This window comes from Symphalangus syndactylus, chromosome 13, assembly GCF_028878055.3.
Source record: "Symphalangus syndactylus isolate Jambi chromosome 13, NHGRI_mSymSyn1-v2.1_pri, whole genome shotgun sequence".
Classification (NCBI taxonomy): domain Eukaryota; kingdom Metazoa; phylum Chordata; class Mammalia; order Primates; family Hylobatidae; genus Symphalangus; species Symphalangus syndactylus.
The window spans coordinates 127,820,156-127,845,791 of NC_072435.2; the positions used below are offsets into that span (position 1 = coordinate 127,820,156).

A 25,636-nucleotide genomic window follows, 5' to 3' on the forward strand; every position below is an offset into this window, starting at 1 on the left:
TTTGTGAGGAGGATTAATTAATTAGTGTTAGCAAAGTGCTTCAGAGATGAAAAGCTCCCTGGAAATGCCAGGTCTGCTAATAAGGCAGAATCCTTTGTGGAGACAGTTATGGGAGCGGGTGCTATTTGCAGATGGATAACTGGGTTTTCGGTTGTGGAAATTAAAGTTGGACTGGTTTAAAATTGCATTTTGACGTGACAGATACAAGGCTCCCCCAGACGCCCTCAGGCCTCGGGGAGCTTACATGGCATCAGAGGGACTAAAAGGCTGCGGGGGTAGTTGTGCAGTGCACAACCTGTGCGACTGCGTGGGGTGACCCTGTCGGGGGGCAGACAGTGGAACACAATTCATGCACAACACGTCAGAAGCCGCTGAACATCGAGGGAAAGGAAAGCGCCCGCGGAGGAGTGAGGAAGGGGCAGGGAAGGCACAGGGCAGAGGAGGCAGCGTCTTGTCAGACCAGTGCCGGCTGGGGGCTGAGATGCCCCAGGAAAGCCGAGTGTGAGGGGAGAAGCCTGAGAGGTGCCAAGTCCCCACTTGAACCCACTGATGCTGTTATGGAAACCACGGACTTTGAGAAGCCCCAAAACGCCAGGTTCCCCGGGGACCCAGCAGGAGGCCCAAGGTCACATGCAGTGGGGTGTCCCAGCCAATCATGACAGTCCCAGCCTCCGTGTAACCCCGAGATCGATCATCAGCTGGTCCTTCCCACCAAAGCCCCTGCAGTGACGACATCCCGCGTTTCCCTGAGTTGAAAAATGAGTCAGGAGAGTTAATATAAAATCTTCAGTTTTGGTTTCTCCAGGAAGTGGGGAAAATGGCCTCCCGGGTCTTCCCTGTGGTTGGGTGGACAGGGGTGGGGCCTGGCCCAGGTGCGGGGAACACACCCCTGTGCATTGTGGGTACGGGGCCTGGCTGAGGTGCGGGGCACACACCCTGTGCATTGCATTGTGGGTGCGGGGTCTGACCCGGGTGTTGGGTGGACAGGGGTGGGGCCTGGCCCGGGTGAGGGGCACACACCCCTGTGCATTGTGGGTGCGGGGTCTGACCCGGGTGTTGGGTGGACAGGGGTGGGGCCTGGCCCGGGTGAGGGGCACACACCCCTGAGCATTGTGGGTGCGGGGCCTGCCTGGGTGCAGGGAACACACCCCTGAGCATTGTGGGTGCGGGGCCTGCCTGGGTGCAAGGAACACACCCCTGTGCATTGTAGGCGTGGGGCCTGCCTGGGTGGGGGAACACACCCCTGTGCATTGTGGGTGCAGGGCCTGGCCCGGGTGAGGGGCACGCACCCCTGAGCATTGTGGGTACGGGGCCTGCCTGGGTGCAGGGAACACACCCCTGAGCATTGTGGGCGTGGGGCCTGCCTGGGTGGGGGAACACACCCCTGTGCATTGTGGGTACGGGGCTTGGCCTGGGTGTTGGGTGGACAGGGGCAGGGCCTGGCCTGGGTGCAGAGCACACACCCAGTGCATTGTGGGTGCGGGGCCTGGCCTGGGTGAGGGGCACACACCCCTGTGCACTAGGGACCCCGTAGGTGCCCTCTGTGGGGCTGGCTTTGGGGTTTGGATGGGGGCATCCTGGACTGCCCCAACTCTAATGACAAGGGTCCTTGCACAAGGCAGGGATGGGGAAACAGACACAGGGAGGGCGTGGGGGTCGGAGGTGGGGGCTGCAGCCCCCAGGAGCTGAGAGTGGTGGGAGGGATCCTTGCCTGGAGCCTCTGGGGGAAACTCGGCCCTCCCCACACCTTGGAGTCCGGCTCTGGGCCTCCAGAACGGTGAGGAGGTGAAGTCCTGCTGCTCCTTTGTGCTGGTGGCCCCAGGACCCCATACACGAGGTGACCCTCTCGGCCCAGAAGCTCACTTCCCACGGCCCTTGCACTCGGCTAAGGCCTCCGGGACACTCGTGGCCACCTCCAGTGACTGAGCAGGGCCTGAGAGGCCGGACGTCTGCACCTCAGCCCCACCCCACCTGATCTGAGGTTCCCACCCTGCGGGGGACACATGGTACCCGAGCCTGCTGGAGTCAGTACGGGGTCACATTCTCCTGGGGCAAGGTGGGCACAGACCAAGCCTCACACACATGCCTCGGGGCTTCTAAGCGCCATGTCCTTGGGTGCGTGCTGGGCCTGCCCTCCTGTGGTTCTGCATTCAGGAGCTGCACACGGAGAGACTGCAGAGGTAACCGCACAGGTGGACTCGGTGGTGGCTCTCAGTCCCAGATCCTGAAGGCTACGGCGAGTCCCCTAGCCCCCGGGCCAACCCAGCAGCCAGGCTGCAGCGGCACAGCAGCTTAGGAGGGGGATGGTGGAGGGGGACCCGCTGAGACTGGCTGTCCAGCCTGTTCCGGCCCTTACCAGCCGGTGTTGAACTCGACGTGGGCATCGAAGAAGCCGACGACTGGAGCAGTGGCCGCCTTCCAGCCCTGCAGCCGGGCACGGATCAGTCCTTCCCGCCGGCTGTTGCGGACAATCTTCACGAGGCCTGGGTACCGCTTGTTGATGTACTGGTCCAGATTGAACTTGAGCTCCACTGAGGAGAGACAAGACTTCAGCACGCTGGCAGGTGCTGGCAGACGCGGGGCCACCAAGACCCAGGCCGGAAATGCTGCATGCCCCGTGTGGGATGGGTGTCTCGTAAACATTCTCTTAGGACCCACTGAGCTGCATGTGGTTCAGTGTGGGAGGTCACAGAAAGGTGAGACCCCAGCCTCATGACGCTGACATTCCAGTGGGAGACACAGCAAACAAGGAAACACACCAGACCAGAGAGCAGCCCATGCTGTGGAGACGGGAGACACAGGACTGAGCAGTCAGCCATAAAAACCAAGTCCATAGATGGATGGGGGGACACACAAACGTGGCCTTCCATGCTGGGGGCAGGGTGTCCTGATGGAGATCCCTGTGGCCAAGGGCAAGACACAGGTAGCCAAGCTGGACTGGATGGTCCTCCCCACACACCACCTTCTCCAGCGAGACAGGGCTCAGGAGGGCAGCCACGACATGCAGTCCTCTGCACACAGACCCCAGTGTAGACGGTGCTGCCAGGCTAGGGCCCTGCTGCAGGCCAGAGCTTGCCCCACAGCCCCATGGCACAGCCTCCTGACTCCACGAGGGGTCAGGAAGGGGCTGGCCATGTTTTCCTCCATTTCCAGAGGGAGTGTCACGGCGGCAGGCTCTCTGCTCCGCGCCTGGGAAGGGTAGATGGGGGGCAGGCCTGAGGCAGTGCCAGATCCTTGTTTGGGGTTTCAAGCCTGTGTGCTAGAGGGTGTGAGTGGCATTGCCCTCAGGGGACCTGAAGCTGAGGAGGGTGGCGCTGAGGAACCGTGGGGCTTGGGCTCCAGCTGCGAGCTCGGTGCAGCCAAGCTCTGGTGTGAGCCTGTGTGGGCAAGAGAGGCGGGAGGCATGACTGGCACCCTGGAGAGCTCAGCTCTGCTTGCCTCTGTGGAAGGTGGGGTGGCTGACCCCAACTCCATCTCCACCCGGAGCCTGAGAGGGGAGGAAGCAGGGACTTTGTAGATGTATCCGGCTGAGGATCTTGAGATGGAATCCCCCTGGATTTGGGGTGAGCTCTGTGTCTAGTCTGGGTCCTCATGAGAAGAGGAGAGGATGCAGACACATGGGAGAGGCCGCGTGATGGAGGCAGAGAGAGGCACCGGCAGCCACACACTGGGGACAGCACGTACGCAGCCATGGCAGAGGCTGGAAGGCAGGAGGGACCCCCGTAGGTTTAGAGCCCCTGAGGACAGATGGGGTGCGGTCCTCTGTCACTCCGCCCCGGGAGGCTCCACCCAACCCCAGCTCAACCCAGCCACAGGCGGCCGCCCCCGAGCACCGTGCTGAGGCACCGCCCACTCACCGTTGTCACTGTTGTCGTCCACCAGGATGATCTCCTTGAGGAGCTGGGAGGGCGTGTGGTTGACCACGCTGTGCACGGAGCGCAGGATGACCGACAGCGCCTCGTTGACAAAGATGAAGACCACGGAGACCTGGGGCAGGTCCTGGGTGTAGCTCATCTGTCTGCACCTGCAGGAGACACGGTTTGGGGTGTGGTCAGGGCGGGGCACGCGGGACCCTGGGAGCCAGGTGCACTCTTCGAGGGCCACTGGACAAGGCCTTGACCCTACAACCAGACGCCAAGGGTGTACGGGGGGTCAGAGCTGTTCTAGAAAGAAACTAGTAACAGTAACACAGCACTCAGCACACACACGGCCCCTGTGCCCACCCCGTGCTCACAGCAACCCCGAGAGGAGATGAACGTCCCCGTTCTACAGACGGGAGCCTCCCCTGTGGGCCATGAGTGCAGGTGCTGGGATTCCAACCCCAGCTGTCACCTTCAGGAGCACGTTGGGGACGGCGCTGTGGGGCACAGATGAGGAGCCAGGCACAGCCAAGGAGCCAGCCACCCGCACAGGCAGCCACTTCCCGCCCTGGCTCACAGGGGCTGGTTCCAAGCCTCTGGCGAGAATTTCAAAGGGACAAGGGCTGTGCGCCACCGTCATATTTATCTGGGCTGTGGTGCTCGGCCGGGGAGATTTCATCACTCAGAAAAATGCTTTCTGACAAGAAAATGTCACTCCAGTCATCTGTAGAGGAAAAAGCTTGGATCACACAGTTTTCATGAACTTGCAAAATGTATAAAACAAAAAGTCCTGAGAAAGGAAACACATCTTAGGACAGACTGCAGGAGCGGCTGCAGGTTGGAAAGGAGATGTTTTGGGGTTGGGTGGGGGGCAGAGGCACTCCCAGAGCCCAGGGGGAGGGGGGCAGGGCTGCTCAGAAAGCCTGTGGCGAGCCCTGTCCCCCGGGGCAGCCCCCTCTCACCGACCTCAAGCGCATGCCCTACACCTGTTTGTTCCTGCAGGTCTATCTCCCCCCGTGACCAGAATGTGAGCCCCCTGACAGCAAGCTCCTTTTCTGTCCCATTGACAGCTCGATACCAAGAACCCAGGCTGTGCCCGGCACACAGCAGGTACTTTATAAACATCTGTGTAATGAGGGGACAAATGAAGACTCAAGGGGCCCCACAGGCACCAGCTGGGCCCGTGAAGTACTCACGCCTGCCCCCCACGCCTCGGAGCAGTGGAGGAAGCTGCTGGCCTCTGAGGGCAGGGGTGGACTCCAACCCTTCTTTCTCCCTCCATCACTAGGTCAGGAGGCGTCTCGGGCCTGGCTGGGGGGCCACATGCACCTGTGCTGAAGAGCTTGCAAGCAGCAAGGACAAGTGATTTATGGTGTGACCATTCTCGGGGATTTCCAGCCTCTTCAGACTTTACAGCGAGGGTGGGTGGGGGCAGAGAATGCCTGTCACCTACAGCACTCATTCTCAATGACCTCTCATTTGATTTAGAATCCGCGTCTGGTACCCACTCCTTGCCCCAGAATATCGACTGCCTTTTATTGATGGATCTCAGCGGCCACTCGCTTTATAAACAAGCCGCCTGCATGGAACAGAAGGCCTCCCTGCAAGCTCATGGCCGCAGGTTTGAGAGATGGACGCAGAGGCCCCCGGGACGCTGGCCACGCGGAGGAGCGTGTGAGGTGCCCAGGAGCGATCAGGGCAACAGAACCTTCCAGATGCACCCTCTGCTCTCTGCTCAGCAGGAACGTGAAGAAGCCGAGCCGGGCTGGCCTAAGCAGAAAGGGGGTTGGTGGCTCATCCGTAGGAAAAGTCCAGGTGTGTTTGGTTTCGGGCCTGGCTTGGTCGGGGGTCAAAGCTCGTCAGTGGGACACGGGCCTCTGTCTGCCTCTCTTGGCTCCAGCCTTCTGGCTTGAGTTTAATCTCAGGAAGGCCTGTCCGCATGGCCAGAGGCTGTGTCCGCGAGGCCAGAGGCTGTGTCCCCGCCCGCAGGTCCAAACCTTCCAGGGGTTTCAGTCCAGGGCAGCAAACCCGCCCGTCTTCGCAGGACACGCAGGAAAAGCATCCCTGTGTCTCCTGGGCTCTGATTGGGTGACGTGCCCTTCCCTGAACCAATCGTTGTGGCCAGAGGACATAGGGCACTCTGATTGGCTCATGCTCCACCGCATCATGCTGGACTCAGGGCCTGGCAAGTGCGGCTCCTAGAAGTGGGGCCCGTGGATGCTGGACCAGCCGTCAGCAGATGTTTCTGACAGGGAGCAGCGCCAGGGTCCGATCCAGGTTCGAGCCCAGGCGCCCACAGGTGAGACCGACAGCCGTTGGGAGCCTCAGTTCTGCGGCACGACGAGGATCCCAACCGAGTCCGCCTCGCAGGTCGTAGGAGGGAGATCCTGCCAAGTCGTTTCCACATGCGTGGAGTTGAAGCGTTTTTATTTAACTCCCTGTCGCCCACCTGCTGGCAAATGGAAGACAATGAAAACCAGGATGACTCTTCCAAATCTCACTTTTCTGCAAGGCTCAACCCAGCCCCAAGAAAAAGATAAAGGAGCACAAAGATTTTCCAACAAGTCCCAAATGCCCATCGATGAGGAAGGCAAGTCGCGCACCCTGAAGTTCAGCCCCCAGCCTTGTCCTCCTGCGCTCTTGCTGGGGATGAGCGAGAGGCCACGGGGAGCAAACGACGGCTGGCTGGTCCTCCCCGTGGAAGCCTTTCCTTCCGTGGTGGGCTGAACGGTGTCCTCCTCCCGCGACCCAAGACATGGTGTCAGCAGGACGTGGGCCTCTGTCTCCAATCTCGGAAACACATCTTCTGGCCCGGGTTTAACCTCAGAAGGGCCTGTCCTCATGTGACTTATTGCAAGTAGAATGTTTGCAGATGTAATTAAGTTAGGGATCCTGAGATGAGCTTGAGGCAGGATCGGTAGGATGAGGAGGCCACACTGATGTCCTTGTTCCCTGTGTGAAGCTCCTGGGCCCTTTCTGCAGCAGGCTCCGCAAGGTAAGCAGCCCCACAGGACACCAGCTGACTGCCGGATGCTTACAAGTTCCTGATGCCCGGTTCAGGCCCGGGAAAGAGAACGAAGATACCTTATTCCTGATGTAGCTTCCCCAATCTCCAGCCAGTCAGCACCCAAAGCCCACCAAGCTCTTAGCCACACATTCCTGCCTCGGAGGGGCCAGGGGCTTCTCCAGAACACTGCACACACAGTTACGCTCCAAGTCCAGCTCATTTTAATAGTAAGAGACACACCCCCAAGTAAGGATCCGATATGTAATGATACATGCAGTGTGTGTTGGAGCATGTAGGTACTGAGCATGTGCACCAACCGCAGGCCTGTCTGCCTTTACACGCCTGACCTCACCGTATTTCATGAACACACACGCACAGCCAACCGCAGGCCTGTCTGCCTTTACACACCTGACCTCTCTGCAGGAACACACACACACACAGCCAACCGCAGGCCTGTCTGCCTTTACATACCCAGCCTCACTGTATTTCAAGAACATGCAGGCACAGCTCCCGCGAAAGGACTCCCCTCAAGGCAAGGGGCTGCTTCTCCCTCCGAGGGGCGCCTTCGCTTTGTGACACACTGCTTTGCCTACTTGTGCTTTGGACTTGCTCTCAAATTCTTTCGTGCTGCAAAGTCAAGAACCTGACCCAGCCACCCACTGATAACGAGATCATCCTGGATTTAGGGCGGGTCCTAAATCCAGTGACGGGTGTCCTTAAAGAGAGGGCAGAGGAAACACAACATGGAGGCCCAGGCAGGAGGCCACGTGGAGGTGGAGGCCAAGACTCGAATGGCATGGCCAGGAGCCCAGGGATGCCTGGAGACCCAGAACCTGGGAGAGGCGGGAAGGGAGAGGTGGGAAGGATCCTCCCTGAAGCCTCTGGAGGGGGCACAGCTCTGGCCACACCGTGATCTTGGGGTCTGGCCTCCAGAACAGGAGACAGCACATTCACATTGTTGGAAGCCACCTGCTTGTGGCCCCTTGTTACAGTGTCCACAGGAGATGTTTCGTCTTCAGCTCTCGGACGTGGGGCCTGGGCCTCCCCTCCTGCAAGGCAGCTCTGCCAGTACAGCGGTGGCTGCTCCCGGCATTGCTGTGTGGGTCACCACTGAGTTGGGCAATGGGGATATGAGGGGGGTCCTGAGCCTCTGTCATTATTTCCCGCTGTCCCTAAACAGGCTCAGGGCCTCCCTTGCCTGGGGGCAGAGACTCAGGTGAGCATCCTGGCATCTCTGAGAATAAAACGTCACAGATGCAGCCTCCACTCAGCGAGTGAAAGGGGCAGCCCGAGGCATGATCCGCGTCTGGGCGTGCGGTTGAGCTCTCTCCCCCAGGAGCGGTGAGGAGGTGGCATGTGGGCGCAGAGAGGGATGGAGGTGGGAAAAGCTGGGCTTGTCTCACAAAAAAGAAGACACCTGAGCCCAGAGCTCGAGCAGCCGAGAGGAGGGACGGGAATGAGGGCAGGGAAGGAGGCAGGCAGGGGAACCAGGGCGGGGAAGGAGGCAGTTAGGGGAATGAGGGCGGGGAAGGAGGCAGTTAGGGGAATGAGGGCAGGGAAGGAGGCAGTTAGGGGAATGAGGGCGGGGAAGGAGGCAGGCAGGGGAACGAGGGCGGGGAAGGAGGCAGGCAGGGGAACCAGGGCGGGGAAGGAGGCAGTTAGGGGAACGAGGGCGGGGAAGGAGGCAGGCAGGGGAACCAGGGTGGGGAAGGAGGCAGGCAGGGTCACATGGCGCCGCCTTGTGGCAGGGGTGGATGGGGTGGGCTCCAAGGCAGGGGCCACTGGAGCAGGCCACACCAGGAGGCATGTGACCAAACTCCCAGCAGCTCGCTCCAGCACACAGGCTGGCCCATGGCAAAAACAGCAGACAGGAGGATGGGAGGTGAGCAGCCGGGGGTCCTTGGTGAGGCTAAGACGCATTCCCCCGGAGACCCCACACCGTCGCCTCAGCACGACAGCGGGCTTCAGGGTAGAACCTGAGCAGCTGATTCTGAAATTCATGTGGCAATGCAAAGGACCTTGGAGAGCCAAAGCAATCGTGAAAAAGAACCAAGTGGGAGGACTCACACCACCTCAAGTTAAGACTTATTTTAGAACCACAGCCATTGGCAGGGCAATGCTGGTGTGAAGCTAGACAAAGAGAAAGATAAATTGAAATAGATAAAGGAGTAAGGTGAAGAAAATACTGCTTCGGAAAATGGGGAAATACACAAGCACACACACACGCACACAAACCCACATGCACTCACACACAGGCACACACACATGCGCACACACACGCACTCACACACGCAGTCACATACATGCACACAAACCCACATTCACTCACACGCACACACACACACGCACTCAGTCACACACATGCACACAAACCCACATTCACTCACACACGCACTCACACACACAGTCACACACATGCACACAAACCCACATTCACTCACACACGCACTCACACACACAGTCACACACATGCACACAAACCCACATTCACTCACACACGCACACACACACAGTCACATGCACACAAACCCATTCACTCACACACGCACACACTCCCACACTCACACACGCAGTCACACACATGCACACAAACCCACATTCACTCACACACGCACACACACACGCATGCACAAGCACACAAACCCATTCACTCACACACGCACACACACATGCACTCACACACACATGCACTCACACGCATGCACATGCACACAAACCCGCATGTGCTCACACGCACTCACGCAGTCACACACATGCACACAAACCCCCCACACACGCACTCACACTCACACACACACATGCACTCACACATGCATACTCAAACCCAAACACACACGCTCACACACATGCAATCTCACACACAAGCACACTCTCAAACCCATACATGTACTCACACACATGCACTCACACCCATACACACATTCACACACACTCATACCCACACATGCACTCACACGTGGACACCCACCCCTACACTCACACACACACACCTTGGCAAGCAACAAACACTTCTCATTCTGGATAAATGAATTTTGATCCGTACCTTCCACCACATACAAAAATTAACCCAGAACGGATCATTGACCTAAATGTAAAACTTAAAACCATCAAGTCCCTGGAAGGGAATAGAGGAGAAAGTCTTTGTGACCTTGGCTTAGGCAAAGATTTCTTCAATATGGCAACAAAAGCATGATCCAAAACAGAACAAAATGGATAAATTGGACTTTATCAAAATAATAAAAAAAAAATCTGTTCTTTGAAAGACACTCTTAGGTGAATAGAAAGACATGCCACAGCAGACTGGGAGAAAATATTTTCAAAGCACGTGTCTGATAAAAGACTTGTATCCGGAAGTAATACAAAAGTAAGAAAACAAAATGTCCGATGAAAACTGGGGAAAAGATCAGAACAGACACATCACCACCGAAGACGCACAAGCAGCCATCAAGCACGTGCGCAGGTGCCCCCCTCGGCGGCCATCAGGGAGCTGCCACTCGGAGCCACACGGGGGCCGCTGTCTGGCTACCGGAAGGGCTGACGTGCTGACGTACAAAAGCGGCGCCAGTGAGGGTCGCGGAGGGGCCAGAACGCCCATGTGTGGCGGGTGGGGACGGGAGGTGGTGCAGCCACTTGGAAAACAATCTGGCCATTTGTTGAAACATAAAACGTGTGGATATTTGAGCCCGGAGTTCAAGCCAGGGCCAGAGCTAGACATCCGGGACTGTTTGCCTCCATTAGAGCGGACTGAAAGGCACAGACAGAGGGAGGAGGCCAAGGCCTGAGCCCTGGAACCCCAACCTCGGAGCTCCACAAACGCCCAGAGGCTGTGGGCTGTGCGGCCACGGAGGACCCAGGGCAGCCTCAGCGCCGAGTCAGGGGGAGGCGTCGGGAGGCAGCGTCACCTGCCCGACCGCGGCCGAGGAAGATGCCAGCCGAGAATTTGCGCTGGGCTTGGTGACAGGAGGCCTCAGCGAGTGTGATTTCCACGAGTGGCGGGTCCCATGCCCCCCGCGGGAGAAGAGCAAGCGGAACCAGTGGCCGCAAGCGTTTCCGAGGAGCAGGACCGCCAGGCAGAGCAGAGGAAGGGGCAGGAGGGCAGCAACGTCCTCCGGCGGGAGCCACTGAGTCCCTTTTGCGTCTGGTGCTGCCGGAAAAAGCGAGAGACGGTGGAGGGGCGTCGGGGAGGAGCCCGTGCCGGGTCCCAGAGCCCAGGGCGGGGTGGCCTTTGCCCGGGGCAGGTGCCGCTCAGAGCAGGAGGGTGGGGCGTAGGAAGCTGGGCCCATGGTCAGACATGGTTTCAGCTCAAATACCAGAAGTGACTGTGAAGAAAGCAGGAGTTTGGCTCCATGGATTCGGGGCCGAGGGCAGAATCGTGAAATAGACGCCGCTGGGAACGTGTACTTGGGGCAGGTCTCAAACGCGCGGGGCCGGAGCCCGGTGGGGTGGTACGTGGTGCCTGCTGGGACCCTGGCCTGGCTGCTCACTTTCCCGTGTCTAACCAGCTATGCAGGCCTGGCCTTTGCCTGCAGCACACACAAGCGAGGGAGATGGGCGCACAGGATCGGCCAGTTTCCCAGATAACTTAGGCCCAGCCTGTTTTATAAACAGCTTTGAGGCCTGAACTGCACAGACGGACCCTCTCACTGAGGGCACCCCCAGGTGACTTCGGTCTCCAGCTCTGTCTCAGGGGCCACGCTCTGGAAGAAACTCTTCAAAGAAAACTGCTCCTGAGACTGCTCTTGTTTAGTTATTCCAACAAGAACAAGTCCCATTTAGGGACAAGAAATGAAATAGGGTCACGCCTTTTATAGGATATAGTGCTGAACAGACATCTTTTATAAAACAGTCCATTGACTGTGGCCAAGACAATTGTAAAATATGGAATCAACAAACACTGAGCTTGGCAAACAGTGAGCACCTCTGATCCTGGGTGTGAGAAACAGAAGCTAAGTTGTCATAGAGCGGGGCTGGGAGTCAAGCCAAACCCTGTGTCTCCCTGAAATATGATCACCAGGAACCTCCTCCAGAAGGCAAAGGCAGGCACAGAATCCTGCAGGCTTCACGGAGCCCTGCCCAGGGGCAAACCAGAGAGCTGAGGCCTGGAGTACCTAGCAGGTGATGCCACCTCTGTGCCCTGCCAGGTGCCACCTGGGGATAACTCCAGGGACAGGAGCCCCTGGGAACAGCTGGCTTCACACGTTAGCTCTTGTGTGCATAATGGTTCCGATTCTACGACTGTAATCAATAGGAACTCAATCTGACTTTAATTGACTTCAATTCTTTCTTTAAGAAGAAATGGATCTGATGTGTCTGAGGTCCCAGGTGGAGCTATCGGCTGTCATCTCCCGGCCAGAGCCCGACCACACAGCCACAGGCATGGCCATGGCCACGGCCACAGCCACAGCCACGGCACCCTGCAAGGGATGCCAGGAAATGTGGTCGTCACTCTGGCTGGAGCCCAGATACATTTCAGAATTCTATCAGGGAGGAAGAGCAGGAGAAAAGATAAGAGGGAGATGACAGTCAGTCATTGCCACACAGAGGGAGGAAGAGGAGTGGGGGAGGAGACAGGAGGCAGAGATTCAGAGACAGGAAGGAGGAAATGGAGCAGAGAGACACAGAGGGGGAGGAAGGTGGGAAGGAGGAGACAGGGGCAGAGAGAATGAGACAACAACAGCACAGTCCTTAAAAGTCAAGCAGAGGGGAGAGCAGGTGCCTCAGCCGCCGCTGTCCACAGCTTCCCCACGACAGACGCTGTGCCCGTCACTCTGTGCCCGTCACTCTGTGCCCGTCCCCCATGTGCCCTTCAGTGCTGTGTTACTGTGGCAGCAGCGGCCACGTGGGGCCACGTTCTCAGCAGGACAGTCACATGTGAACAGCCTGTGTGTGTCTCTGAGCCTTGGGGACACGTTTGCCAGCCAATGAAACTCCAGTCACCTGCCACTGCCAGGGCTCAAGGGCGGAGGGAGGAGGAGACAGGAGAGAGGAGAATGCCATCACGCCTCGCCCGGCTTCCATCCGTCACTCTGCGCCCGCCGCTCCCACCCGCACACCTGTACATCTGCCTTCTTGTGTGTTTCTTCCAGGTTTCTTTATCCCATTTTGAACCAATTTTATCACACCATAAAATTAAGAGATTGTCCTCTTTAAAACAATGAAGCCATGACAGATCCATGAAGACTCCCTCCAACGCCCACCCTCAGGCCCCGCCCCGTCCCCCGAGGTGACGCCGACGTGAGTGTGACAAGTGTCCAGGTCTGCCCACAAAACACTGGCCTGGCGCTGTGCCCTGCTTTTTAGGCACAAACGGCATTGGGGCAGCTGTGGCCTCGTGCCTCGCGTGATGCTCTGGCATGGGGTCGGTAAATGGGCCCTGCCGGAGGCTGTTTCAGGTTCAGCCTTGGCCGAGGTCCCAAGTCAACAGGGCCAGCAACGGCGAGGGCCCCAAGGCGGGCAGGGCCCTGCACAGAACGCGCAGGGAGGCTCCCACGCTGGGGAGGCTGTGGCTGCCAGGAAGGCCTGTCCCCCGTGCACCCCTCAGTGCTGTGTGTGTTACTGTGGCAGCAGCAGCCATGTGGGGCCACATGTGTTCTCAGCAGGGCAGTCACACGTGAACTGTGTGTGTCTCTGAGACTTGGGGACACGTTTGCCAGCTGACCAAACTCCAGTCACCTGCCACTGCCAGGGCCAGAGGCTGCACTCGAGGGCGGGGGGAGGAGGAGACAGGAGAGAGGAGAACGCCATCACGCCCCGCCCGGCTCCCCCCACTCAGAGCAGCCCCAGAGCCATCAGGGGAGGCACCGTGGGGACAGATGCACGGCAGGGTCCCCTCTGTGGGCTGTGCATGCTCATCACGGGACCCAGGCTTCTGTTACCAGCGAGCAGAACCCTGTGGGCCTGGCCCAGATCTCACGAGGACCCAGGGAGGCGCCCCGTCAATGGGACAGAGTGGGTAATGGTGCGGGGTGGGACGGGGTCGGGGCAGGTGCTTCTTGGCGTTCTGATGGTGGCTCCACACAGGCCCTCCGCGATGCCCCTGCAGCAAACTTGTGCAGAAGAAAATACTGCAGCGCCACCACCCCACTGCCGGGCACTTAAATTAGTTCCTGGCTTCCTGTGACACCCAGCAGCTGTGGGAGCGCCCAGGCAGGTTGCTTGAACATTCCTTCTGGACTTTTCTGTGTTTTCCACAGGAGAACGCTCTATCTTACTTCATGCCATTAACGTGCACCTAACACCTGACACTCATCACAAACCTTTGTAGACAAATTGCTGTTTAAATTGGAAATAATGGAACACATACACCTCATTTTTCACCCAGCACTACTTAGCATAAAATAATTTCTTTTACCCATAATACAGTACCCCTCTCAATTAACAAATTGGCTTTAATTTTTAAAGGGATATTTATCAAACATACATCAAATACGACGATGAATGAAGCAATACAAAGCCTGTGCCCGACGCTCAGTCTAGGAAAGTGGGTGCTCACCCCGGCATCCACCCCCTCCGCTTCCCAGGCAGCCATCTAGGAAAGTGGGTGCTCACTCCGGCATCCACCCCCTCCACTTTGCAGGCTGCCGTCTAGAAAAGTGGGTGCTCACCCCGGCGTCCACCCCCTCCGCTTCGCAGGCCGCCGTCTCTGGATCTCGTGTGCGTCTGGGCTGGGCCTTCCCTGTGGCTCTGCCCCACACCTTCCCATCCCCAGCCGTGCCCGACTCGCCTTTGAACTTGACGCCACGGCCGCTGTCTCCCACACACGGGCTTAGGGCCCCACTCCCCCTGATGCTGAGTTCCTGAGATTCCCCCCGAGTGGCTGTGAGCACTGTGCTCATTCTCGCGGCCAGGCTGTGTCTGTTCTATGAAACCACCGTTCCACTCTGCTGGTGGGGGCAGCAGTGGCTTCCGGACTCTCCTTTCTTTCTTCTTTATTTTTGAGAGAGTCTTACTCTGTCACCAGGCTGGAGTGCAGTGGCGCAATCTCAGCCCACTGCAACCTCCACCTCCCGGGTTCAAGCAATTCTCCTGCCTCACCCTCCCGAGTAGCTGGGATTATAGGTGCCCGCCACCACACCCGGCTAATTTTCGTATTTTCAGTAGAGATAGAGTTTCACCATGTTGGCCGGTCTGGTCTCGTGCGATGCGTCCACCTCGGCCTGGGGCTCCTGTTCTTGTTCGGTGCAGCTGCTGCTGGCTGCCTCCTAGTTTCCAGCTGTGCCTGAATCAGCTCGCCCCACTTCAATAGTGGCAAGGTGCCCTTCCTGGGGGCGGGCAGCCCAGGACCCACAGCCGGGACCCCGTAGGCTCCAGCAGCTCTGTGTGAGCAGCCCTGGTCCCTGGCCCTGTGCTGGAGACAGCGTCCTCCACACTCCGATGTCACAGAGGAAACAAATGCAAACCCTTCAGCAGTGGCCCCCGAATAACTCAGCCTGAGTGGAACCCGAGGGTTCTTTGCAGGACTTAAGTGGCGCCGTTTCTGTCAGACAGGAAATAAACTAAGTTTATCTTGTTTGGAAAGCATCAGAGTTGAGCAAGATCACGGCACCCGGGGCCGCTTGAGAGCAGCAGTGATTGAGGGCTGGGCAGAGGCGACGCAGCTGGGGACAGGCCAGGAATGTTGGCCCCATCCAGGGAGCACAGGGCGCCCCTCCCAGGGCCTCAGGGCTCAGAGGAAATTCAACCCTGTCAAGCTTGGAGGCCTTCGGCGCATTTAGCCACTGAAGGAAGACCCACCGTGGTGGGCCCCAACCAGTATTTTCACATTCACAGTGAGACCAGCTCACTCCTGCTCCCACCAGCCCATCGCAGGTCAGAGAAAAGCCAGATGCCCTGCTCCACATCTCACACTTCTCCGCTCTTCACAACAGGCAGCCTGGCCAGCCCCTTCTCACCTCCCTGGGCACTGCGGCTGCACTCCCAGGCCTGGCAAGGCCACGGTGACCTCTGCACCAGCCCATGCAATTCCAGGCTTCCCATCGCCCCTGAGAAGGTCAAAGACCCGGGTTGCTCAGCCAGGCCGCTCCCTCCACCATCCCCTCTTGGTTCCCTTTGGCTCACTCACCTGCGGCCCGGCCCCTCGCTCTGTGGCCTACGCTCCAGGCCTGCTCCTGCCCCAGGGCCTTTGCGCTCCCCACCCCCACCTGGATGGCCACACATGCCCTCATCCTTCAAGAGGCTCACCCTGTGCTTAACATAAAATCCCACCAGGGCCCTGGCCTCCAGCCTGCTGCTCTGCCTCTCCCGCCCCCACCCCTGGCTTGCTCTTTGCACCCCTGCCCTGCTCTCCTGCTGGCCGGGGCTCCTGGGGCAGGGGTTCTGGGTGTGGGTTTGCTGTTTCACCCCCTCATCCTGGGACCCAGAACTGTAGACGCACACAGGGCTCCATGTGTGGCCTTTACAGAGCTTGAACTCATTGCACACAGCAGAGAGGAAGGCAGGTGATGAGCAGGCGTCATCCAAAGCCTCAGAGCTGTGGGTGAGTCTCCAAATGGTTTTGTTTGAACGTAACATTAAAAGTCTAAGTTGTGGCTTGGGCTGAATTAGAAGCCACAGCACCACACACACACGCACTCATGAGCAGACACCACACACATGCACACACGAACATATGCCACACACAAGAACATACCCCCCCACACACGCACACATGTGCAGACACCACACACATGCACACATGAACATATGCCACACACAAGAACATACCCCACACACACGCACACATGTGCAGACACCACACATCTATGAACATACCACGTGCACACAGGATACACCACACACACGCACACACGTGCACACTCCCCCCATGGGCTCCTGACAGCAGGGGCTGTTCCCATCACTCAGGTGCTTGCCCCTCCTGGGGAACTGTCCAGTTGTCACCAACTCACTTCTAAGCCACCTATCAGGGCTTCCCAGCCTCAGCCCCGGACTGCGCGCTCAGCCTCTCCATGCCCAGCCCGGCATGCAGGGCATGACGTGCGACAGGGCTCAGCCCCTCCATGTCCCTTCTTTCCCCCGGGTCTAGGCTGTCCTTGCCAGGCCGTGGACTTCTGCTCTTGCCCTGCTCAGCCCCTTCCCTCCTCCTCCGCATAAAACATGGGACTCACCCCAGCAGGAACTCCCTAAGAAGCTGGGTGGAGTTCCAGCCCCGGATGAAGGGGAGGGCACAGGACCAGGCTGAGCCAATCAGCATGGCAATAGGCTCGGGGAGAGACGCACGGCCCAATCAGAGCCAGGAGAGGTTGGCTGGGCTCCGGGAGACAGGACGTGAGGCTGGAGTGGCTGCAGCCTCCTGCAGACAGTGGAGGCTCAGGCTAAGCCAGCAAGGCCAAGAGGAGCGTGCAGAGCTGGCAAGACGCTGGCCCGATGATATCGCCTGAGCCGTGAATCCTACTGGCCAACGCCAGGGCTTCCTCAGGTCGTCACTGCAGGGACACTTCCCTCCCTCCCTCCTTCTCTGTCTCTCTCCCCACTGCCTCTCTTTCTAGCTTGAGCCAATTTGAGATGGATTTTCTGTCACTTGCTGTTGAAGGAGTCCTGGTCCAGCCCAGGTGGATTTCATGCAAATGAAACCCACATTATTCAAGTCTGTGTGGAAGTGATCGTCTGCGATCGGCACGTGCCCTTCACCTTGTGAACAGGAGCCGTGGGTGATACGAGCGCCTCGGCCGGGCCGCCAGGGTCCGTCTGAGGTCTGTCTGTCTCCAGGTGTGTGCTGGGTCTGTGGGTGAGAGGCTGTGTGTGCATGTGCGTGTGCCCAGGTGTGTGTGTGGGAGCTGGATCCCAGGCCACCCGCACAGCAGGAGAAGGGGGAGCTGGATCCCAGGCCTGAGAAGGCTCTTTCTGCTTAGAGTCCAGGGCTGCCTGGCATCGAGCGGGCTCTGCCCCACAGGTCCCAGTGAATCCACATTGCAGCAGGAAGCCACAGGGCAGGAACCTCAGCTTTCCGGTTGGCTTCCATGAACCAAGGACAAGCTTGCTTAAAGTTGTGCCCGGAGAGGCCCGCAGAGCTGCTTCAAAGGCAAAGACCAGCCAGTGGGAGTGTGTTCCCCTTGAGCTCACCCAAGGGTCCCACTCCCCCTGAGACATTTCTTGCCCAGGGCACAGACCCCAGGCCTGGACTGAACCGGGCGTGTGTGAGACGGGAAGATGTCAGCTGGGGAACTGGCCGCAGCTCCCACCCCTTGACGAGGAAAGAAACCTGATAGCTGTCCCTGCAGAAAAGCCACATGGCTCGCCGCGTATCTCCACGATGGTGCCTGTCTTCTCCCATCCTCACTGTCCACGTCTACTCCCTTCTCATCACAGAGCCGAGACGCAGGAGGCTTTAAACAGAGCAGCTTCATCAGGAATCTGGACTGGGCTGAGGTACCTGCTCCCAGCTCCTCAAAGCGCCATCTAGTAAATCTGCACCTATTAGAGCTGACACCCAGGCTGCTCAGGCTTAAACAATTAACATGCATGAAGACTCCGCAAACACAGAGCAGGGGCATGTTACTGTGCTGGGATGTAGGACGGCTTCTCGGATAAGGTCATTCATTTTTATGATTCTGCTTAATTTGGATTTGCCAGTCTTCCTTTCATTATCCCACGGGCCAGTCTTAATAACCAAGACCTATGTTATGTGCTTTGTGGCATAATTAAAGCCACTGCCTAATTAGAAAAGCATCTACGTCTGACAAAGAGAAATCAGTAACGCAGCTAATGGAGAAAGTGGCGAGGAGTTGGGTTTGAAAGTGGATGGAATCACCTGTTGGTGCCAGAACACACACACACAGGCACACACACACGCACACATGCACACACATATGTGCACACGTGCCCACACATGCACACACATCTGTGGACACACACAGACATGTACATACATCACACACGTGCACACATGCACGTCTGTGGGCACACACAGATATATGCATACATGTACACACACAGACACACATGCGCATGTACAGGAATGCACACACACACACACACACACTCCTACATTCTATGTGTGTTTCCGATGACCAGCCCTGTCAAACTAAACCAATCAGCAGTGCAGTTTCTGCCAGGATAGTTGGCTTCTGAGGGGTTAAAGCCATGCAGGGAATCCAAGTCTGAGTTTCAAGTGGGCCCGGCTGAGCTTGCTTTTGTTTACTTCTTTAATCATCCACGGATGCTTGCTGGGGCCTGCAATGGCCAGGCACACCCACTCACGTGGGACAAGACGCAGCTTCTGTGGCTGCTTGTAGGGGATGGAAGACTCCCACAGACGCCTGCTAACATCACATGCCCATGTGTCACCACGATGCCACGTCCAGTCTGAGCTGTTCCTCGCCCATGTCCCTGTCCTTGTTGCATAGCTGGCCTCCAACGTGTGGCTTCATGCAGCGACCAGACCGTCGTGTGACTTTCTGCCACAGTTGCCGGGGTTGGCGCTGGGGCAGACCTGCTGGGGGGTTCTGGGTTGCGGCTGGAGCGCTGGGACTGGCAGGACGCCTCTCTTCGTGCTGCCCCAGGACCTGTCCGCGTCGACTCCCCATGTGAAGCGTGTGGGCTGCCTCACAGCCTGGCAGCTCCAGGACTGCTGGAGGCTCCCCCGCAGCCCCGGCTCTGCTGGCAGCACTGGGCCAGAAGCAACTCACCTTCGCACAGCCGCCCTGAAGGCACGTAGCGTCACCCCGGATGTCCTGTCTCGATGGGTGCAGAATACCACTGGTTTCAAGGGGAGGGACATGGTTCTGGAAGGGAACCTTGGGAAACGGGATTTGTGCCATATTCAAGGGAGTCCCAAGCTCCCTCGCCCATTTCACTCCATGAGGATAGGAGGGGACAGCTGCTGGCAACCTGGCAGAGACCCTGCACCACAGGCCCCACCCCACCGGCACCCTGATCTTGCACTTCCGGCCTCGAGAACGGTGAGAAACTCCTCATGTTGTTTATAAGCCACCCAGTCAGTGGCGCTCTGACCAGGCCAGCAGCTCTGAGGCCCTCCCCCTGCCCCAGCCCCCTCCCCCTCACTCCCACACCCTCTGGTTTTTCTAAACTCCTCCTCCCCATTCTAACCCCTCTCTGGCCCCTGCCGGCTCTGGGAAGCCCCGGAGACAGTAGGCCGGGGCCAAGCTGCTGGGTTCCCCGAGGCCCCCGGGGGCTGGGAGTGGGGGTTAAAGCCATCTAGGGCTTCACCAGGGAGGGGCTCAGGCAAGGCTCTGTTTAAACCTCCTTCCCACCACCGCGTGGGCGCCGCATCCCGCCCTTCCCACCACCACGTGGGCGCCACGTCCCGCCCTTCCCACCACAGCGTCTGGAGGGTGGAAAGAGTGAGGCGCAACCCCTGTCCCCTCCCCACAGTCTTGGCAGTGGTTTCTTCTCTCCAAAGTTACTGTCTCTACCCCCTGTCCTCTCTCTGCAGCTTCAGCTCTTGCTGGGCGCCTGTGATTCTCACCCCTGTCCCTTCAGGCCATGGAGAGAAGAACATCCCAGTGCGGTCACTTCCTGGATCCACTTCCTGGATGCCCAGTGTCCTCCGGGTCTCCTGGATTCACTTCCTGGATGCCCAGTGTCCTCTGGGTCTCCTGGATCCACTTCCTGGATGCCCAGTGTCCTCTGGGTCTCCTGGATCCACTTCCTGGATACCCAGTGTCCTCTGGGTCTCCTGGATCCACTTCCTGGATGCCCAGTGTCCTCCGGGTCTCCTGGATCCACTTCCTGGATGCCCAGTGTCCGCCAGGTCTCCTGGTTCACTTCCTGGATGCCCAGTGTCCACCAGGTCTCCTGGATTCTGCCTATGTCCACGTGAGGGCACCATCAATTTCCTGTAAGGATCCTAAGAGAGTCAAGGTACATCTAACCCGAGAGCAGGCAGGGGCTGGACTATCCCCTAGATCAAGCCATGCCTGAAGCCCTACCTTTCAGTTACCTGAGTCAACAAATTCCCTTTTTGGGTTGAGCCATTTCTAATTGGATTTTATGTCTTACTGACTGAACTATCAGGATGGCCAGCGGTAAGGGGTTTCTTTTTAGAGGATGAGGGACACAAATGTCTCTTCTCCAAGGTGAGGAGATGCCTGAAGGACAGGAGACACTCACAGGAGGCCCTGGAGACAGATGTACCCCACAGGCATTCCTGAGGACCTGCGGCCTGGCAGCACGGAGACTCTGGGTGAAAACAGAACCTTGTGATCTGCAAGTTCTGCCGCTGCCCTGTCTGTGTCTGTGAAGCAGTGTCCAGAAGGGGCCCGCATGGAAGCTTCTGAGAGCAGTTAGGGGAAGGGGGCCCCACGTCCTCCCCGGAGGGCTGGAGAGGGAGACAGGCTGTGTCCCCAGTTCGCAGTCGGGAGGAGGCCGGCAGGCGGCAGCTGTGGAGAGGAGGCGGAGCCCCCCGACTCTTGAGCCAGCAGAGGAAGGAGTGGGACAGAGCCAGCCCCAGAGGGAGACAAGACCCTGGGGAAGAGACCCCTCAGGGCGGCCCCCCAGCCCCTCCCGGGCTCAGCTTTCAGCCTGCACCCCCATCTGGTCCCTCAGAATGATTGAGGTTTCCACTCTTTTTCTGTCAGATCTCTAGACTCCATGTCCCCGCTCTGCCACCTACTCTGTGTGGGATCTGAATAAAGAGACTTAACCTTTCCTGCCTCAGTTTCCCCATGTGTAAAATGGGACACTAACAGGCTCTGCCTCTAAGCCTTGCTGCAGGGATTAAGGGAGCAATGCGCGGTCTGCAGCCAGCGGTTCTTCAATGACCCCAGGGAAAAGCCGGGCACCGTGGAGACGCTTCCCAGCCACACTTGCTGAGCTGCGCCGGGTTCGGGTCTCTCCACCCAAGCTCCTTTTAGGAAAGCGGTCCCTCGGAAGATGGATAAGACCCAGCGTCCACCGGGGTCTGCGTTCTAAGTGGTACACTTGTGAGGGTTGTTGCATGTGAACAATTCCCTGTGATCCATTCCACAGGCACCGGGGAAGCTCCGGGCTGGGCGTGGAGCCGGAGAGACTGTGGGCAGGGCTTGTGAGGGGCAGGAGAGCGGCCAGGAGGCCTCCTTCGCGTTCGAGCTTCTCAGCCACATGTGCAGGGGTGGGCTGGGTGTGGGGTGTGTGTGTCACTGGTGTCAAAGCCTCCTCACTTTTTTTGGGAAAGAAATGGGATATAAATACATGTGTAAATATCTATATAAAATTCACATTCTCTAATTCAGGAGGCAGAGAGCTGTGTGCCTTCAAACCAGAGTATCTGTAAACTGGGTTTCTATCAGTGAAGCTATAGAGCAAATGCCGGCTCTGTCAAGGTTCACCCCAATGTCGTCTTCTGTGACGTAAGAACGAAGCTGGGACTGGCCACTTCTGCCAGACTTTATCTTGGCGACAGGTTTCCTACAGCGGGGGCCACCTACACCTGGGGGGAGGCAGCAGGATGCTGAACCCTCCAAAGAAGAGCAAGAACCCCCACTGTGCAGCAAGCCCAGGCCTGGGGGTCCCCGATCCCACAGAGGGGGAATCAGCCCCACTACAGCAAGGCCAGGCCTGGGGGTCCCCGATCCCACAGAGGGGGAATCAGCCCCAGTACAGCAAGGCCAGGCCTGGGGGTCCCCAATCCCACAGAGGGGGAATCAGCCCCACTACAGCAAGCCCAGGCCTGAGGGTCCCCAATCCCACAGAGGAGGAATCCAATGGGACCCCTGTGGCTCTAAGAACAGAAAAACCAATTCAGATGTGCTTAAACAAAAAATTAAAAATACATGTGTGCATGCATGTGTGCATGCACGTGTGCACGTGTGTTCATGTGTGTGCATGTGTGTGCACGTGTGTGTGTGCGTGTGTGCAGGTGTGTGTGTGCAGGTGTGTGCGTGCATGTGTATGTGTATGTGCTTGTGCCCACGCACGTGTTAATTTATTGCAAAGCCAAGTGGGTCTGCTTTGGGAACAGTTGGATCTAGGTGTTCAGACACCAGCCCCTTCTTGGGTTTCGTGGGTGACCCTGGAAGCTCCAAGCTCTCCCCTCTTGATGATAAGGTGGCTGCAGCTCCCCCAGCTCCCAGCCTTGGTTTCATCTTGTGGGAAAAGGCTGCCTGTTTTTTTCTCGATGGCCCGCTGGTAATTCCAGAATTCACTCTGACTGGACTGGCTTAAACCACCTGAGCAGCCCTGAGCCAACCCCTAGGTCTGGGGTGACCTTCACGCTCTGACTGGTTTAGACCTGGGCCGCGGGATCTGCAGCTGGGCCAAAATGGATCAGAACAGGGGCTGTGGACTTCCACCTGGAGCCGGGACCGGACCTCACGAGGCAAATGACCATCTGTGACACGCAGGCCCACGTCTATGCTAGAAAAGCCACCCCTTGATATGGGGCGAGGATGGGACCCGAGAGACCCTCGCCCCACCCTGCACTGGCTCAGCAGCCGGGTCCAGCCTCTCAGGCCTCTGGAAAACAAACCTCGGGGGGACACAGAGGGTCACACAGGGCTTCACCCCCAGCTCGGGTTCAGTCCTGACTCAGAGACGACCCGGCCCCCACGACTGGACCCCACAACGCACAGGGCCCCCGCCTGCCAACAAGACCAAGGTCATGCACAGCGGTGCTGGGATCCTCCAGAGGATTCCACAGGGGACCGAGGGCCTGCAGGGATTCGAAAACCAGTGCCGGACGCAGCCTTCCTCCCTTACAGCAAGAGCTAGGAGATAAAACAGGCAGGCCGGGAGAGCAGGGCCGGGGTCGCCCCTTCCTCACGGCTGGAAGCCTCCCAGGTGACGGGAAGAATGATGGGGACAGGGGCGGGGCACTTGGGGATCTTCCTCTGCCAGATGGCTCTGATGTTTCCACTGTTGCTGTGAGCAGGAAAGGGTTAACTTGGCAGCTGGCTCCTCCACACCATGAGCATCTGCGTCTGGCCCCTCCCTGCCCTGGAACCTCCTGCCGGAGACGAGGGCCCTGCTCACCTGGCCTTGGCCGCCCCAGTTGGTCTGTGCAATGGCGGGATTCACGGTGGGCACTTGGCCTCACGGCATCAGCTTGACCTCTGGAGGGTGGAGACCGAGGTCAGCCATGTCACGAGACCAGCCCGGTGAGGACCCTGGACACCGAGGCTCAGGGGCTCCTGGCTGGCCTCGCTTGACACATGTTGTCACGCATGGGTGCCGGAGAATCAAGTCCACGGGACCCCCTGGGAGGGGACACCTGGGAGCTCGCGCCCGGCCTCTCCCGGGCTGTGCCTGGGCATCTCTTCCCTCTGCTGACTTTAACCCGTGTCCTCTGCCGTGAGAACCCACAGCAGGGAAGAGCAACCTGTCTGGGCCCTGTCTGTCCTTCTAGCAAGTTGTGGACCGTCAAGGTGGTCTCGGGGGTCTTCCCGCCGCACAACAGCTGCCTGGAGGCTCACAGCCAAGAACGGTGCTCACTCCAGCAGTGGGGCTAGCCCTGACAGCAAACAGATTTCACCCCCAAATTCAGGACACACAGGAGCGTTCAAAAACCACACACACACGCACGCACGTGCACACATGCGCACACACCCGCATGTGCGCACACACACATGCATGTGCACATGCACACACCTGCATCCACCTGCACACATGCGCACGCATGCACATGCACACACACACACGCGCACACACACGTGCACACGCACACACACACACCGTGCACCCTCAGTGCACAGGCTGGCTAACACACACGAGCCGCTTTCCAAACCGAAGTCATTCCAGCCTCATGCCTGTAGCTGGCGCCACATGAAAACACCACTGTGTTCTTATTTATAGAGTATGTTTCTTTAAATTGGCCTATTTTAAAACTACATGCATTTTTTATTTGAAAGGGAATCTTCATTTCACCGCTGCAAATGGAAAGCTGGCATCACTTGTGTTAAATCATGGTAACCATGAAAATAAGTGGAATGAAAATAAAATAATGTTGTCACACTCTGGATGTGGCTGAGGTGCCAAAGCCTCCAGGCCCAGGCCTCAGCCCTGTTTGTCTAAAGGACTCGTGGAGACGCCTCCAGGAGGAATCAGAGCCTCGGGAGCTGGGCATGCCTCATCTGCACTACTGTGCTGTCTAAGGAAGCTTCATCACACCTAGAATCAGTACCCAGCGCGCATTTGTGGGAAAGGGGTGAAGCGGGCCCCACCTGGCTAGAACAGGGAGCTCCGGGTTCCTGCATCAACCTCCACGCGGCCCAGGGTGCTCCCTGCACCGCCGGACCCTGCGGGCCTGTCCAGCCATCTCGCCTCCCTCTGTCCACACGCGGGGAACCCCAGAGCAGGTGAGTGAACGCCCTGGGAACCACTGCCTGAGTCACAAGGAATGGAATGGGGCTGAGACATGCCTTTGCTCCTCCCCTCTCTTCCCTGCCAGCCTCCCCATCCCCATCTCAAATGAGCTCCTAGCCCAAGAATCCTGGTGTCAGGGTCCCCTGACGGGTGGGGCAGGCTGACCACACCAGGAGCTGCAGAGGGGGCTGCGCTCCTGCCTGCCCTCCCTCAGGCAGCTCCAGGAGGAGGCAAGTGTGGCTGAGGCCACCCGCCACCACCCCACGGTGATAACGTGGCCCCACTGGGCAGCCCTGAGTGCCCAGCTTCTGCAGCACAATGCCACCAGGGGCCCTCCCAGGGAGCATCTTGTTGCGGGCTGGCTCTGCGGACAGAGGCGCAGGAGGGGCTGGCCAAGCCTGCCCGTCGCTCCCAGGCCCAAAGGCCAAACTCAGCTGAACTTCATCTGAGCAACAATGCCAGTTAATCCGGCGCTTGTCGCGGCTGCTCCCTCAGGGCGGGTGTGAGGGTCAGAGACCAGGCTCCATCCTGAGTG

At 58.4% G+C, this 25,636-nt stretch overlaps 1 protein-coding gene across 4 annotated transcripts in view; it reads right to left on the minus strand.

The window, feature by feature from the left end:
* Positions 1-25,636, minus strand: part of GALNT9 (polypeptide N-acetylgalactosaminyltransferase 9) — a 120,214-nt gene that overhangs the window by 52,195 nt on the left and 42,383 nt on the right. For all 4 annotated transcript variants that reach the window (XM_055239755.2, XM_063614798.1, XM_063614799.1 and 1 more), the window contains 2 exons: positions 3,858-4,024; positions 2,357-2,531 (listed from right to left, as the gene is read on the minus strand). In XM_055239755.2, coding sequence (XP_055095730.1) covers positions 2,357-2,531; positions 3,858-4,024 — 342 coding nt within the window. The remainder of the gene's footprint in view (positions 1-2,356; positions 2,532-3,857; positions 4,025-25,636) is intronic.